Raw genomic sequence first — 18,044 nt, 5'->3', positions numbered from 1 at the left:
GATGTAGGTGGTTTGAAAATACTGATTGTTCTGCGTGGGAGACATGTGGTGATCTGCTTCCATAGTTTATAGCCTTGGAAAATAGGACGGTGGGCCAGTACTCCTACTATGTGCCACAGAGTTGTACTGAGTTAGAATTGACATTATGGTGGTGGATTTTTTTGGCTTTGACAAAAGTGAGAAACTTTGCAAAGAGGAAACCAAACTGGAAAAAAATTATAAATGTATTTTAATACACATAATTACACAGAGAAAAAGAAATATATCACCCAGTTGAGGCTTAATTTGAAAGTTGTCAAAGTGTATCATTTATTTTGTTTTCATGCTAGCTCAGATCTCATATTCTACATAACTATTAACAGTTATTTTTAAAAATCACAGCTTGAAATTCTGCTTTGGCGCATTTAGCTTTAAAACACTATGTATTACCATTGGAACTAATATTTCACTTTGCTATAAATATGTCTCTGAATCTTTTAAGAGCTCTAAAAGAGAGTAGATGATAAATTTGACACTTCGTGTCTTCTAGTCTATACCTTTTTTTTGTAAAGTATAAATTTTCATTTCTACTCTATTGGCATGCATAAACTTTTATCTCCTTTTAATTGTTTACTATTTATTTCACTCTGTAGCATCTACGGAACAAAATCCACCCAGTCAAAATGACTTTCTTCAAGAGCCATTACAGGTAACATCTCCAGTTTAATTTTTCATTTATTCTTTTCTGTTCATGGAAATGCCTCTTGTTGTGGCAAAAATGATTAGACTTACTGTTTCTAATGTGCCTGATTAAGTTATTAAATCTATTCCCATGATACATGATATTTTTTAGGTTTATATATTTTTTAGATTTAACCCAACAGATCCTAAAAAGTTTTTCTGAAAACATATATATTCTGAAAACATATCCTGAATAATTAATAATTCCTTGTCCAGAGAATGATGATGAGCTATGTAAATAATTTTGTATATTGCTATAGTAAAAGATCTGAGGAAAGAAGTAAATTTTGGTTAACCATTGTTAACCAATTTAGCATTTCAGGAAACTAATTTCCACAGAACATAGAGATAGCAGTGGGCCAGGTAATTGAGAAATGCCGTATTATTACACTTTCATCAATACTAAATCCAAGATCTAGTTTTTTGATCATTTCCTTTAAAAAGAAATTTCTTAGTATTCTTCTGAACACTTAATGATAATTTTATTGCCAGTAGATATATCAGAGTTAAAAATGTTGACCAGGTCGTCTAATGGTTATTGCTTTTCCTCCCAAAAATTTCTGAATAAATGCCTATTGTTTACAGTGTTTTTAATATATAGTTTAATAAAGTGTAGCTCAGTTTTCAAAGTGTATTTGGGGAGTAAGGCATAAAAGTGGGGTTTTTGTTCTGCTTTCCCCCACCCTACACATTGTTTGAGGATGCTCTAGCAACTTAGTGGTAAGGAATTGTGCTTCCAACCCAAAGTACATAGTTCAAATCCACCAATGCTTCATAGGACAAATATGGGCAATCTCCTCCTGTGAGATTTACTGCCTTGAAAAGCCGCTGGAGGGTCAGCTGTGGGTTGGTTCCAACTTGGTGAAACACAACTATCCGTTGCTTGAGCTAACTAAAGCCGTTCAGTCTTTGCAATTAGGGTTCTACATAAGGCTTTCATTGGGAGCTCTGGTGGCCTAGTGGCAAGGAGCTGAGCTGCAATCCCAAAGGTATGTGGTTCGAGGCCACCAGCTGCTCCACAGGAGAAGGATGTGTGATTAACTGTCTCTGAAAACCCACCAGAGAGTCAGCTATGGGTACGCAACAACAGCAGCAACAACATAAGGCTTTCATTGAAAAATTTTTGAAAAGCCATTGGTCTAGTTGAACAGTTTTCAGATAGATACAGGTCTGTGGATGGTTGCATCAGAATCTCTTGAGCATTTTTAAAGTATGTATACTACTAGGTCTCACCTTAGAATTAATGGGTCAGAATATTATGATTTCAGCTCTTTGCAGATCTATTTTAAATAAACTCGCTCGGTAAATTTACAGTCATTGTTGGAACCACTCTTCCAAAACATGTTTATTCACAAATGCTTTGCAAAGAAATACTAATATAAAGGCTCTCTATCTAAAATTGAGAATTATATTAAAGCTTGACTGTCAGGTGAACTGAATTACTTTTAATTTAACATCTGGGAATCTTTTAGTATTAGTTACTTAAGTTCTCACAACAGATGGGCCAGGCCTACTTGCTTACTTGTTTTGAGGAATTGTCTGTTATTTTTATGAGAGGACTAGGAATAAGTCTAAAAGACATTTCAGTCTTATAACAGCTCTATATTTATCTGACATGTTCCAAAAGGTACATTTCTTTTCCTCATAATTTTTTTTTTTAAAAAAGCCTTGGTTCCTTACTCTTCTTTCCAAGAAGCAATGAATCATATCACCCCTTCAGAAAGTCTCTGGTACTGAACTGCTCTGATTTTTGGATACTCTTCATTAGTTTCCAGTTTTTATTGCTTGGGCTTCTATGACCCATATAGAAGCATTTAGATAATATTAGGAGTGGTTTCATAGATACTTCAGACTTTTCAGATGCTAAAGTTTTGTGATTGTCCTTCAGTTATCCAGTAATACCTGGTGGGCCATAGAATTTCTTTCTAGATACTTGCTGGATTCCTTATTGGTCACAGCCTTATTTTTTATTTTGTTTTCTCCAAATTTTATTTTAAGCTATACAGTCTAGCTTTAACTTTTTGTTAGAATTTTGACCTATTTTGATTTATAGGAAGTTTCTTGCATATACTTCTACATGACTTCTTTTAATAAGACTCTGACTGCTTGAGTAAAAACATATTTACCAGCAGAGAGCTGTGCCCAGAGGTTTACATGTGCCCTGAGCTTATCTGCCAGAGAACTATTAACTATTGCCAGGATGAAAATCTGGACCCAGGTTTCTTTGGCCAGTGTGATCTTCTGGGAAATAAGGGCAAGCTCCTGTGTGTTTGATAACCTCAGAATCCCTATGGAGGGTCAGCTGTGAGTCACTTCCAGCTAAACAGTGAGTTTGAGATTTGGCAAATTACTTAACGTTTCTTTGTTTATGCCTCTATGTCAGTAAAATAGGAATCATGGTCCTCATAGGCTTACTTTGAAAATTACACATTACGATATGTGTGAAGTGTTTAGCATAGTGCATGGCACTCATTTTGTTGTTTGGCGCTATCACGGAAACCCTATGAACAACAGTTGTGAACCTTGCCATATCCTGCATCATTGTCGTGATATCCGTCTTGCTCAAGTCTGTCATTGGCAGTCACTAACTATGCCTGACACTATTTACTACTGCTTAGTATGAATAGCCTATTAATAAACTAGGGAGCTCTGATGGTGTAGTTTCTAGAGTGTTACATTGCTAATCAAAAGGCTGCATCTCCATTTACTATCTGTTCAATGGGGAAAATAAAGAAGCAGTTAGGATTTACAGTCTTGGAAATCCGTTAGAGAGTTACCATGAGTCAGAGCCACCTCAATGGCAGTGAATGTATGAATGCTGCAAGGAATGTAAAAGAAACTGAATCTACCCTTTCCTCCAATTTTTCAGTTATTATTCATTCACTCATACACAGTTTCCTCCATCCTCCTCCCATAATTCCCCTTGTAAGGCTATTAATTGTCATGCACATGGTTTGTAGTTATCCATTCCTTTCAGAAGAACATTCTGAAAATGTCTTTTACAGTATTTTAAATCTTTCTGTCTAGGGTACTACTTCTCCAGTTCCTTGTAGCTCAAATGCTTGTTTGGTCACTGCTGATCAGACTTCTGGATCTGAAACGGAGTTTGTGACCTCAGGAACTCCTGAGGTAATAAGAGACCAATTGTCTTAATTTTCTTTCTGTCTTAAAGAATAGTAGAACTGGTTTATCTTATGAATTAGAGATGAATGTTTTAACATTTCTATTTTACTAATATTTTTCTTTCTATAGATATTATGATACTGGAATTTATACAAGTGAATTAATTGTAGGTTTGCTATATTTATTGATTTATTGCCTTATTAGCTAATACAGATATAGCAAAATTACTAAAATAAAAAAATGAAAAATTCAGGGTGGAGTATACCAAGTATCTCTCCATATTTACAGTGAAGCTATTTTAAGGAGAAAAATACTTCTCCATAAAAAATTAGGGCTAAATAGATTTTGTTCTTATTTTTTAAAAGAATTGTATTTTAGGAGCTCTGGTGGCCTAGTGGCAAGATGCTGCACTTCAATTCCAGAGGTACGTGGTTCGAATCCACCAGATGCTCTGCTGGAGAAGGAGGGGCAATCTCCTTCTGTACCAGTCAGATCCGATTTGACAGTATACACACACAAAATAATAAGAAATTTAAAAAAAAAAGAATTTTATTTTAGATGAAAGTTTAATAGGAAATTAATGGTGACCATTTGGTCTCATACAGTTAATTGGTTTAGGAAGAGCATTATTCATAGTTGATAGTATTTATTTTATGAATCTCTTTATTATTTGGTTAAAAAAGGACCTACAGAAATAGTTCCAGTTCCAAGTTCAGAGATTAGGGATTAGTTTTGGGGTTCCTCTAGTGTGTCAATCCAGTAGGTTTAGCCTTTTTTTTATTTTTAATTTTGTTCTACATCATTCCCTCAATTTATCAGGCCTTTTCTTATATTCCTGGTCAGAGTGATTAGTTCAATATGGTTTATAATTTTAAATTTAGCACTGACTCAGTAGAATAAGTTACACACAAATACATATATGTAAGGAAAAGCTCTTTGTTTACATTCTGGTGGTTAAGAATGTGTTTTTATTATAAAAAATATTAGTGAGGTTTAGCAACTTTTAGGGGGTTTTCTCCCTCTCCATAACAATTACATAACAATATTTATTCATTATAGAAAATAAGAAAATACAAACATTAGGCTTTTTAAAATGATGTTGACTTAGTCTAAGATAAAATTACTTGGTTCTTATTTTAAGAAGAGGAAGAAGTGTTTTTTACCAAAGGACACACAGCTGTCTGCTTTATAATCTGATTTGGATTTATCTTTCAGGTCTTTTTAAACCTGAGAATTTGTAATCATACTTTTAAGTAAAGGTTATTTAAATTAGATTAAGTTTAGTTTACTTTTTTTAGAATTTACAAGTAAGATTTTTTAAATGGAGAAACATTAACACTTAACAACTAATGTGAGATTTTCTTAAACCTAGTTTTGTTGTATAATTTTTGAAGTAATGTTAGACCCTTAACTGAAAAATACCATTTCAGGGTTGAAAAAGGATTAGTTACTCATAAAAGCTTCTCATCTGTTGGACTGATTAGTAAGACTTTCACTTAGTCAGCAAGCTGTGCAAAGCAAATACGAGTGTGCATCCTCAGCAAGTGAGATTTGAAATTGTAAGCAAAAGCTATTCTTTTGCATTCCTGTGTCCAGATGTCATCCTATAGAACTTGCTGACTTATTTCCGTCTGGGGTTTAGTGTGAGCTAACGGCTTGTTACACTGCAGGTGATTTGCTGACATGGCTTTTGTCTTCTCCAGGCAGCAGCTCCTCAAAGCAAGCAGACATCTTCATTAGCATCTCCAAATCCTCCCTTGTCCCTGAGCTCTGAACAGGGATTCCAGTCACCTCCAGCAAGTAGTAGTTCAGTAACCATTAACACAGCACCCTTTCAAGCCATGCAGACAGTGAGTATGAATTATGAATCATTATGGTTCACTTTTTCTTTTAAATGACCAACATTTTTCAGTTACTATGTCAAAAATTTGACTTTTTAATTATACATTTATTTGTCTTGGTATATTTATATTTGTCAAAGAGAAATATTGTTTGTGGCAGAAGAATATTTAGTCCACACCCTGTCTACTTTTAAATGAGCATTTATCACAACATTGTTCCCCCTCTGGAAATGAGGGAAAGCTTGGGTCTCAAATAATTAAAATGCATAGGTGAGGAAAACAATTTTCTAGAAATAACATAATGTACTAATCATTACTAATACCTTAGCAGCGGTGCTGCGTAATACCAGCAACCTGAAAAACAAGACCAGCACTAAAGTTTTTTTTAAAAAATCATTGTTGAAATTTTACTTCATTTGTTCATGGTCTCATACTGGGTCTTGGAGAATTGTTTTGACTTGTTTCGTGTTTGGAATTACTTATTCCCCTACAGTTAATGTTTTAAGACATTTTCTAAAGTGACAGCTAGATTTGCCTGCCTTTTTAAATACATAATAATGTAAAATAGGCCATTAAAAAACCAAAAACTTTTAAAATAAATACTTTTCCTTGATGGTGCTTGATGTCTTTCTCTAGGTACTTTGAACTGATGGGGGTAGGTGAAGTCAGAAGAGTAGTTATGGCAAGCAGGCTCAGTGTAGGGGAGATAGGCTGGTGCATTTAGACACCTGAAATTACTCACTTTATCCCTTTATTGGTGGCCAGTTAGAACATCTTCATTTCCTTAACTTTTTCTCTTTCCCTATCTGTTCATATATATACTGTATTGCCAAGTTTATTTTACTAACTTGAAAATCCATAGTTAAAATAATAATTAATATATTATAGATAGAAACTGAAACTCCTTTACCTGACACCCAGTACCTTTTGAAGGTTGGTATAACCTGACAGACTAGTCTCTCAAAGACTTGTCTCTCTGCAGTTTTGTCACAATGCTTATTTTGCTCAAATAAATCCCTTCTCTTCTTGTTTGACTCCTATCAAGTTGTTTCTTTTTTTTTTTAAATTCAAGTTGGTTCTTATTTATTCATTCAGTAGATAGTTATGCAGCCAAGCAGTATTCTTAATTCCTTGTAATCCAACAAGAAAATAAAAACTTTTACAGTTGGTATTCTTAAGATTTTAATGTGGAAGTGAGAGGGCTTCAGAGACAAATATATATGCACGCGCGCGTGTGTGTGTGTGTGTTTATGTGTAAAAATGTTAAGTAGTTTTATGTGATGTATAGAAGAATGTAGCAGGATAAGAGAATAATAGGCATACTAGTGAGCTCGGGTGGTAAAGAATTGTGCTGCTAACTCCAAGAAGAGCAATTAAAATCCACCAGCTGCTCCACGGGAGAAATATGAGCATTCTCCTCTTGTGTGATTTACTGGGTCTGAAAACCCATGCAAGGGTCAGCTGTGGGTCATTTCTGACTTGATGGCACACAACAACAACATTTTGTGAATAGGTTGGACAATAAACAGTAATTTATTATATTCTCTATTTTGGTTTTGAGAAAGGACTGTTCTATATTGCTTTCAGTCTTAGTAAGTACTATTATAATATACTAGCAGAAAATTAACTTTTGCTCTAGGGTTTAAATTCCTATTAAGAATCAAATAGACATTATTTAATGTTGGAGGATTTATCTGAATATCACTTTTAACCATTTCTCATGAGATTTCACAATGATTCTCGTGTACCTTGATCCTTTAGGTATTTAATGTTAATGCACCTCTCCCTCCACGGAAAGACCAAGAACTAAAAGAACCCTCTTATTCACCTGGCTACAATCAAAATTTTACTACAGCAAGTACACAGACACCACCGCAGTGCCAACTGCCAGCCATACACGTAGAACAAACTGTCCTTTCTCAAGAGATTGGTAAGATTTTTGCATATGACATTTTGAAGATTTTGATGACAGTTCAATGAATGGAAAGCAATTTTGTACTGATACTGTAGACATTATTTCCTGACTAGTAGGTTTTACCTCATCATGTGGTTTTTAAAACAGTGCAACAATGAATGAATGAGAACCCAAAATCTCTGTAAATGTTCATTAAAACTAATAAAATTTAATAATAATTTAAAAAAAGAAAAATAATTTAATGCCTTTTATTCAGTTAAGTTCACCTCTTTTAAAAAACAAACCGTTTTATTGTGTCCTAGTGCTAAGTTTACACAGCAAAGTAGTTTTCTATTCAGTAATTTATACAAAAAAGTCATGTTTCATGACGCTGGTTTCTGTCCCCACAGTATGGTAGCACTCTTTCTGTTTCCACTCTGGCTTCCCCTTGCCTTTGCATCTTTGCTTTGGGGCAAATATTGTTCTCTTGTTTTAGGGTAGTTGATTGTTCTAAGGAGCACATGTCTCATAGGAGTTATTATTTATTTATAGGCTGTTTTCACCTATTAATTTTAACGTCTGTAGAGGTAGACCTTTGATGGCTGATTCAACCTTAAAGTAGGCTTGCATTTTTAATGTAATTGCTTTGATTACCTTAGACAGTGATTTAGGATAATACTTACTTCTTACTTTAAGAAGCCTTTTAGATTTTTAGGTGTTGGCATTTCAGAACCCTACAGAGTTTTGGGATAACATCAAAGAAAACATGAAGAAAGCAAGAGATCATTAAAAGAAAAGACCAAAATGTCAGAAGAAGCTCTGAAATTTGCTTTAGAATGTAGAGTAACATTCTTTCTCTCAAAAAAAGGAAAAGAGATGAAATAAAAAGAGCCAAACAGGAAATTTCAAAGGGAAGCTTGAGAAGATAAAGAATTATCATGAAATATGCAAAGAGATTGAGTTAGAAAATCAAAAGAGAGGGTTCCAGTTTTTCCACAACCTCACCAGCATTTGTTGCTTGCTGTTTTGTTAAATTTTGCTATTCTTACTGGGGTAAGATGATACCTTGTTGTTTTGATTTGCATCTCTCTTAGAGCTAGGGATTTTGAATGTTTCTTCATGTGTTTGTTCGGCATCTGAATGTCTTCTTTGATGAAGTTCATATCCTGTGCCCATTTTGCAATTAGGTTATTTACCTTTATCTTGTTGTGGTGCTCAAGTATTTTATAAATTCTAGAAATAAGTCCCTTATCTGACATTCATTACCAAATATTTTTTCCCAGTCTGTGGCTTCCCTTTTTACCGTGTTGGAGTTTTTGGATCTTCATAGGGATTTTATTCTTAGAAGGTCTCATTCATCTCTGTTGGTTGGAGTGTAAAATGGTGCAACCACTAGGGAAGGCAGTATGGCGTTTTCTCAAAAAATTGGAAATAGAAATGCCATTTGACCCAGCACTTCCACTACGGGGACTATATACTAAAGAAACCAGAACTTCCACCCATTCAGATATATACACATCCATGTTTATTGCTGTATTGTTCATAATAGCAAAGAGCTAGAAACAACCCAAGTGCCCAGCAACAAACAAGTGGCTAGAGAAGCTTTGGTATGTACACACAATGGAATACTATGCTGCATTGAAAAACAAGGAACTTAAGAATTATTATACAAAATTAGTGACCCTGGAGGATGTTTTGCTGAATGAAATACCTCAGTCACAAAAGGACAAATACTGCATAAGGCCACTGTTGTAAAGCCGGACTGACATCAGGTTTGGGTGGAAACTAAGAAAAGGGGCTATAAATAATGTATACAGCATTGAAACAGATGAGGGAGAAAACTGTTTAGGAGGAATATATGAATAGATATTATTGTCATGGGAAAAAAAAGAAAATCAAAAGAGAACACACTTGGCATTTCTCAGACTGAACTGAAGGAAGAATTCAGACTTTAAGTTGTAATACCAGGATGGGCAAAATATTGAATGATTTAGAAAGCATCAAAAGATGGAAGGAGGTAGCATATGATCAAGAACTCATGGTACTGAGGGAAGTCTAAGATGCACTGAGAGCATTGTTGAAAAATAAATTCTAGGAGTTGATGAAATACCAACCCAACAAAGATATTTCAATAAATTGGTTTAGTGGTGAACATACTCATTTGAGTGTACCAAGAAATTTGGAAGACAGCTGGTTGGCCAAATGACTGACAGAGATCCATATTTGTGATCATTACAAAGAAGGGTGACACCACAGGATGTGGGGATATAAAATAATATCATAAATAGAACATGCAAGTAAAATGTTGGAGATAATTAAAAAATGCTTGTAGCAGTGCATGGATAGAGAGCTGCCAGAAATTCAAGCTGAGTTCGGAAATGTGAAGGGAAATCTTTGCTGATGTCAGGGTAATCTTGGCTAAAAGAAGAGACTACCAGAAAGGTGTTAGTAATATGTTTTGTTGACTTTGAAAAGGCATTTTATTGTGTGTATCACAACAAATTATGGATAACAATGAGAAGAAATGAGAAGAATGGGAAGTCAGAACACTTCATTATTTTATGCAGAGCCAGTACATAGACCAAGAAGCAGTCCTCACAGAACAAGGGGCTACTGTTTGGTTAAAAATCATGGTTATGTCCCTTCATTATACTTAATTGGTCTGTATGGGATGTATTTTCACTTTTTCTGTTAAATGCTTATCTGTTGGATGCTTCTCTAAATCTGAACATTAAGATTGACACACATTAGGAAGAAGGATTAGCCATTCACTTCCAAAATAGCAGGCCTCTGAAAACCCTGTGTACAACAGAACACACGTAGAATGACAGAAAGGGCAACTGAGTATGGAAATAACAAAGGAAGAGGAACAACTGTAAGCAGGCACTAGTGATTGGACTGCGGCAATCGGAATGAGTGTGTTGGAGACAGTGAGATTGGCACAGGACAGAGCAAAGTTTGGAGCTGTTGCACATAGGGTCGCTATGAGTCACAAGCGACTCGGTGGCACATAAGAACAACAACATGCTGAGCAAAGAAGCAGAGAAGCTAAACTATAGGAGAAGAACCAAGCATCAGAATTTGAGTAAGATGAATGGCCCCTGATATGTAGAGGAAAAACCTGGCATGCTGAATGCAAAGAAGACTTTATACATTTATTGATGAAAATCAGAGACTACAGCCTTGTATGGGTTACATCTGACTATAAAACAAAAATCCTCAAACTAGACCAACAAGGAACATCATGAAAGTGAAGAAACAATTGAATTTATCCAGGATTTAATTTAATTGTATATGCAACCCATGTCCATGGAAGCAGCAGTCAAGAAATTAAATGACATGTATTGCATTGGAGAAATTGTCTGCAAAAGACCTATCTTTAATAGTGTTGAAAAAAAAGTGTTGGAAAATAATAATGTTATTTTTGAGGACTAAGGTGATGTGCCTGACCCAAGCTAGGGTATTTTCAGTTGCCTTATGTGCATGTAAAAGCTTAGGATAATGAATTGATAGAGCAATGAACAGAGGAAATCAAAGACAAATTGATGCCTTTGAATTGTAGTGCTGGTGGAGAATATTGAATATACCATACACTGCCAGAAAGAACAAACAAATCTGTCTTGTAAGAAGTAAAACCAGAATGCTCCTTAGGACCAAGCTGGTGAGACTTTGTCTTGGGCTTTTTGAACTTGTTATTAGAAAGGGTCAATCCCTGGAGAAGGACATCATGCTTCGTAGAGAGTTAATAAGAGGAAGATCCTTAATTAGATGTCTTGACACAGTGGCTTTAACAGTTTTCTCGGATGTGATGATTGTGAGGATGGTGCAAGACTGGGCTGTGTTTTGTTCTGTTGTATTTAGCGATGGATGACTGTGAGTCAGAACCAACTTGATGACACATCTAGAAACAAGATGGAATACTCTAAAACATAGTATGAGTAAATGAATTGAGCAGAGTAACTTCAAATCCTCAGATGTGGCTACAGATGACCTTTATCTCTGCTCACCTGATAGGACAGGTGATTTACATAAAATATATTTTTGTCATGTGATTTCAATTTATAATGTCAATTAGAATTCATTTCCTTTGATTCCCAGCTCTGTAACATATTTAGCTTGGAGTTTTTTTTTTTTTTTTCTTTAGAAAATGTCATTAAAGGTTTTAAGTATAAAAGAGTATTGAATGTTTATTACCATTTAAATTTTGGATTCTCATATTGTTTCCTTAAGCAGCAAATTACCACCCTGATGGAACTATTCAAGTAAGCAATGGTAGCTTTGCCTTTTACCCAGCACAGACGAATGTATTTCCCAGACCCACTCAGGCATTTGTCAACAACCGGGGATCCGTTAGAGGATGCACGCGTGGTGGGAGACTACTGATCAACTCCTATCGGTCCCCTGGTGGTTATAAAGGTATGTTGGAAATAATATATAATTACTCTATTTTCATTATATAGGTGCCTGATTTCAAACTGTTTTTAGTTTATGTTTTTCCCTTTGCCTTTGTCATTTAAAATATCAATACTAGTTAGAATTCCCTTTTTTTTAAAAACTGGAAAAGCTGTTATTTCTGGGAATCTGTTGCAAGTGAATGAACCTGTGAGAGAAGGAAGAATTCCCTTTTTGTAAAGAAACTTGTTGATCCAGTGACTTACTGAAGTATAATAGTTGGCCCATCTTGATTTTCCAAGGGATGAATTTTGGTTTTTATTTATTTGTATAATTAAGTCTTTTTATTATTAACTGTGCTCAGAATGTCATAATTAATTTGTTGTGTTGTTGATTGCCTTCGAGTTGAGCACAACTCATAGCAACCTTATGAACAAAAGGCCTGAAACTTTTCTATAACTATCGACATTTATCAAAGTTCATAGTTTCCAGAGGCATGTTGTTTAGGAAGAGGATGCCACTCTTGCTTCCAAATAATTAATTTATGTACTGCTAAAGCAAGTATAGAATGTGTCTTCTGTCACCGATTAAAACACAAGTTGAGAGAATATAATCATTATGTTCTCTTAAGTTTTAGATACTCGTTCTAAGCATTGTACTTGCTGGTTGGTATTAACAGAAATAGTCTAGACAAAGCTATAGTTACCTGTTTGTCCTACTAACACCTCTGTATCCCTCACCTACATTTCCAGCAGTAGTAAATTTCTAAAACTAGCCAATTTAAACAATGATATCATCTAATTGTTAGTTTTACTGTAAAGCTACATTTAAGGATAGCATGATGGAATCAGTTGAACATATAAAGCTTTGGTAGAATTAGACTGTTAAAAGTTTCAGTATAATTTTGCTTAAATTGTTTATTTGTTAGGTTTTGATACATATAGAGGACCTCCTTCAATTGCAAATGGAAATTATAGCCAACTACAGTTCCAAGCTAGAGAATATGCTGGAACATCTTATTCCCAAAGGGTAAGAGTAGTTGTCATAATTCAGTTGGTTAAACCCTTAATGTATCAACATTTGTTTGCAGAAGTGCATTGCTAGTTTTACCATTACTTGTAAGTGTCCTATGGAGAATTCTCTTGGAAGCTTTTCCCATAACCTTAGGGGAATTAATGATTGCTACTAGTTATATGGAATTTAGTAGGTAGTAAGGGACTTTACCAGTTGTGTTGTTTGCATTAACTCACTCGTCTACTCTGAAAAAGAAATTGGATTCAGAAAGTAAAGTCATTCAGCAAGTGAATGTCTCATCAAGGTGCTAAGTTCAGATTCTTCTGGGATTAGAACTTGAGTTCTTAACTTTAACCCAGCTTTTCAAAATATCAAATACAACAAAGTCCTTTTAAATCTAATTTTTATGTGTCTGTTTATTCCTATTTAAATAGCTCAGCAGAATTCTTCATGTTTAGTAAAAGTCTGATAAGTGAATGTTAGACATTTCACCTTTACAAACTTCAGAAATGTCTGTTATTGTTGTTATGTGCTGTTGAATCAGAACCAAGTCATAGCTGATGCTCTTGAGCTTTTTAGAAGCTGTACATTTCATGGAAAGAGATTACCCATATTTTTCCCACAGAGGAGATGATGGATTTGAACTACTTGCCTTTGAGTTAATAGTGCAACTCCTTATTCACTAGACCACTAGACCTCTGTCACTGGACATATATAAATACTAGTAATATAAATATACTAGATAGCATTTTGAATTTTTAAGTTTAACCAGTTTTTAAATATGACCATGATGAGTGTAAATATGTACTGAGTTCTATAGATAATAGATAAGTATCTGTACTTGAAGAACTTAATGTTGTCATAATGACCTCTTTAATTTCATCACTTCTCTTACTGTGAGACGTTGAGCATACTATTTAAACTTTTGGAGCTATAATCCATCGGATAGACATGGACCGACTCTAAGAGTAACTCCTCTAATTTGGAGGCTTTGTATGGATTGCTTTAAATCAGAGGATTAAATGAGCTTAAACACTTAACATACAGTGCCACACGTTCATCAAATAAGCAAACCTAGCTGTTTTTATCTTTTTAGCGACTCTGCATACTACTTTTGCCTTTGTTTTTCTTGGAGTTTGGCAATATCTGTGTCTCTGCTTACTGAAGAAGGCTAGATAATGAACTAAGAGGACTTTATTCTTACAAGTTTGTCATCTAACAATCTTGATTATTAACTAATTTTAGTACTAGTGCGTTATTGTCATAGGAAGCATTGTTTTGATGCTAAGATAAACGTTAAGTGTTTGTTTTAGGAAAATTTCCAGCAGTGTTATAAGCGAGGAGTAGCATCTGGTGGTCCTCGGGTGAATTCAAGAGGTAAGTGTATTTACCCAAGTTGTTTATGTATCTCAGCCTTTGTGCATCCTCTGTCAAGTTCTTGTCAAACCACTGTGCTTTCAGCATTAGTCTAATTAAGGTTTATTTGTTTACATGTGATGCTGAAGAACTGTGGGAGATCTTGGAATACTACAAAGGCGAGATCTTAGAATACCACAAAGGCTGTGGAAATCATTTGGCAATTTAGTTAGACATATATGTATGTTGTTGGCTTTTTTAATTTAAAAAAAAAAAGCTTAACACTAGATGTACAAAGAGCAAGAGCCTCGTGGGGAGCACCGTATCTGACCTTTCCCAACTTTATGGGGGAGAATTGTCCCCATCCACAGCATCAGTAACACAGAACCAACTCCCATGAGGTCAGATACGTCTCCCTGCTTCCATGCCTCTCTCCACTCATCTCAACACCAATCTTACTGCTTTTGTAGGTCCAGAATCCATTGCGATAGATCATAGACCACATAGAGCCATATCAGGGAGGTAAAAAGGTTATAATCCAGATTAATAAAAGAATGCAGTCAAGACAGCTCCCGAAATGTGTATGCAGGCACCTCAGCATGAGCTTCATGACTCCAAGTGTTCCCAAGTTCTCAGTCCTGCCAATAATGGCTCCCTTACACCCAAGGTCTCATCTCATCTCACATCAGTTCTCCAGTTCAGCCATGGTGGTGGCTGCTGTCTTGAAGCATGCCCTGCATTTCACCACCTTGGGGCAGGTTTCTCTTTAGCTGGGGGAAGAATTCCTATCCTCTGCAGCTGAAGCTGTTTTCTTTTGTAGATAGTCGAGAGTGGCCCTTGTGGAATCTTAGGTAGCTGGTCCCTTTGTAGATAAGCCAGCATGCCTCAATCACATAGTCCTGCCCCTCCACATAGTCACCCATGCTAGAAAATCCATACTGAGAGACAGACTCCACATTATAGTATAATTTAACTTTTGTAGATACCATTTTTCAGAGTCCCTGGGTGGTGTAATCAGCTAATGTTCTTTGCTGGTTATCTAAAGTTTAAAAATTCAGGTCCACCCAGAGGCACCTCAGAAGAAAGATCTGGTGATCTACATCTGTGACATTAGATATTAAAGACTTAGATATTAGGTACAAAAGACATTTCTACTCGGAAACACATGAAGTCACCATGAATAGGTGTGAACTTAATAATAACTGGTTTTGAGATATATTTTTCATGTTATATTTCTGAATGATTGTAATAAAAGATCATTCTAAAGATTCTAAAAAGATGAGAACATCTCCTCCTATTACATGCAATGTACAACCTCAGAAACCCAGTGGAAGGTCTTTTTGAGTTCTGATTGTGGGACTTGAAGGCAGAGGGTTTGTGGGTTGGTTTGGGTTTTTTGTTTTCCCTTTTGGATTCTAGATACTCCAGAGTCCTGGTGGTGCAGTAGTTAAGCTTAGGACTGCTAGCCAAAAAGATCGGTGATTTGAGCTTACCACCTGCTCCACTGGGGAAAGATGTGGCATGTGTAGTGGTTTTACTCTGCCTGTTTAAGGTTGCTTATGATTGGAGAAGAACTTGGTGGCAAAAGGTGATTTTTAACAAGTCTAAATAACTCTAGTGTTACTGTATTGATAGATCTGAAAAAGCTGCAGTTAAGACACAATTATTAAACAAGATTTTTTTCAATACTTTTAAAATGTAAGAAGACTACATTTAAAAAATCCAGTAGAATTGAGAAAATCAAGAATTACTGAGAAAAACTTTGCCACAGGAAAAACGTTACTTTTTTTTTCTTTTTGGAAAAAGTAGCCCGTATTTACCGAGCATTATTTGTCACTTAAAACAGTAACATTTCATCATGAATATTAACTTGAAAATAAAGAACAAGTTTCATCTTGGGGCCCAATGCCATAATAAAAATATCTCTGAATGGCTAATGTCTGATAGTTCTAAACATTGATTCTTTTATGTAGTCTCATTTTTCTTGACTCCTTCATCAGGTCTTTTGAGTAGAAGAGTGGTTACTGAAAACCTAAGAACTGATTGAAAATTATAAAAGAAAGATAAAGGAGTTTTTTAATCTGAGTTTTAGACTTTGCAAGCCATAGCTTGTGTTGTTATCGAATCTTTAGAGGGCTTTATTTTTTAATTTTTAGAAAGAAAAATGAGACTTTAGAACACTAATATAAAAGCCTATTGCAGAAAAATCTAGAAAAACAAGCCATACTTTATTGCTCTGTTATTGGAATTTACTGTAAAATGTATTTTTATGTGTTTCAGTAGCCGACTAATGTTAAATATTGTGTTCAAAGCTAACTACTTCATTATGAGAAACTCACTGTTGCTAATAAAACAGCAGGGTGGAGTGATTCTTCTCAGGTGAGCAGCCCAGAAAGAGACAACGAAACCTTTAACAGTGGTGACTCTGGACAAGGAGATTCCCGTAGCATGACCCCTGTGGATGTACCAGTGACAAATCCAGCAGCCACCATACTGCCAGTACATGTCTATCCCCTGCCTCAGCAGATGCGAGTTGCCTTCTCAGCAGCCAGAACCTCTAATCTGGCCCCTGGAACTTTAGACCAACCTATTGTGTTTGATCTTCTTCTGAACAACTTGGGAGAAACTTTTGATCTTCAGCTTGGTCGATTTAATTGCCCGGTGAATGGCACATATGTTTTCATTTTTCACATGCTAAAGTTGGCAGTGAATGTCCCACTGTATGTCAACCTCATGAAGAATGAAGAAGTCTTGGTCTCTGCATATGCCAACGATGGTGCTCCAGACCATGAAACTGCTAGCAACCATGCAATTCTTCAGCTTTTTCAGGGAGATCAAATATGGTTACGTTTGCACAGGGGTGCAATTTATGGAAGTAGCTGGAAATATTCTACATTTTCAGGCTATCTTCTTTATCAAGATTGAAAGTCTGTATAGAATTGACAATAAAAGGAAAGTAATTGTTCTCACTGGTGGATTAAGAAAAAGTAGTCTTTGTTCTCATGACTGATTGGTTTAGAAAAAATGTTTTCATGCATAAGAAAGGAGGAGGGCCTTACTATTTTTTTTTTCCTCCCCAAGGTTAAACATTTCAAGTTGAATGATAATTAGCACTAATCTGGCACCTTAAAATTGTGATGTAGCCTTGCTAGTCAAGCTGTGAATGTATATTGTTTGCACTTAATTCTTTAATTGTATTAATGTTCTACTTACTAAACTGCCTCAAGTTCAGGCAAGTTATAATGCCTTGTTGTGCCTCAATAATAATAAAAAAATTATGTGCACCCTCAGTGTTCTGACTTGATTACACATTTAGAGATGATAATGAACCTAACTTTCATTATTACTAATAGCTCTTGAGTGGGTTCTCACGGGTTCACTGACAAGGTCAGTGAATCTGAATTTTTGTTTTCTACTTTCCAGTATATAGTCAGGGAGATAGTGTGTGGGTCATACTAGTTAGTGGTCCATCATCATTCAGGCTTATGCTTTCTAGTGGATTCTCAGTTTGAGACAAAATTATTAGTTATCAGAAAATTTAGTCTCTCTCATCAGTACTATGTGTGTATGTGGTTTCTACCACTTGATAAATGATCTTGCACAAACTTCTAAGCTCTGTATTCTTTAAGCCTATTTTTCTAAATGTCAAATGAAGATAATAAACCAACCTCATAGGGTGTTTGTGCAGCTAAATTAATTCTGTA

General features: G+C 35.4%; 1 protein-coding gene across 4 annotated transcripts in view; it reads left to right on the top strand.

Moving 5' to 3' along the window:
• Positions 1 to 17,625, top strand: part of CAPRIN2 (caprin family member 2) — a 51,628-nt gene extending 34,003 nt beyond the window's left edge. Inside the window, exons 11-18 of one of the 4 annotated variants that reach the window (XM_006895078.1) lie at positions 633 to 688; positions 3,748 to 3,849; positions 5,547 to 5,693; positions 7,446 to 7,614; positions 11,812 to 11,994; positions 12,899 to 12,999; positions 14,298 to 14,361; positions 16,697 to 17,625. In XM_006895078.1, the coding sequence (XP_006895140.1) occupies positions 633 to 688; positions 3,748 to 3,849; positions 5,547 to 5,693; positions 7,446 to 7,614; positions 11,812 to 11,994; positions 12,899 to 12,999; positions 14,298 to 14,361; positions 16,697 to 17,265 (1,391 nt within the window). In that variant the 3' untranslated portion in view covers positions 17,266 to 17,625. Of the gene's footprint in view, positions 1 to 632; positions 689 to 3,747; positions 3,850 to 5,546; positions 5,694 to 7,445; positions 7,615 to 11,808; positions 11,995 to 12,898; positions 13,000 to 14,297; positions 14,362 to 16,652 lie in introns of all 4 variants that reach the window. The other 3 variants (XM_006895080.1, XM_006895077.1, XM_006895079.1) reach the window with 3 other exon arrangements.
• The last annotated feature ends 419 nt before the right edge of the window (positions 17,626 to 18,044 follow it).

The sequence above is a fragment of the Elephantulus edwardii genome, unplaced genomic scaffold (assembly GCF_000299155.1).
Source record: "Elephantulus edwardii isolate Elephantulus edwardi_28Jun2011 unplaced genomic scaffold, EleEdw1.0 scaffold00157, whole genome shotgun sequence".
Lineage (NCBI taxonomy): Eukaryota > Metazoa > Chordata > Mammalia > Macroscelidea > Macroscelididae > Elephantulus > Elephantulus edwardii.
The sequence above is the reverse complement of the archived record's forward strand: the minus strand, read 5'-3'. Positions and strand labels throughout refer to the sequence as shown.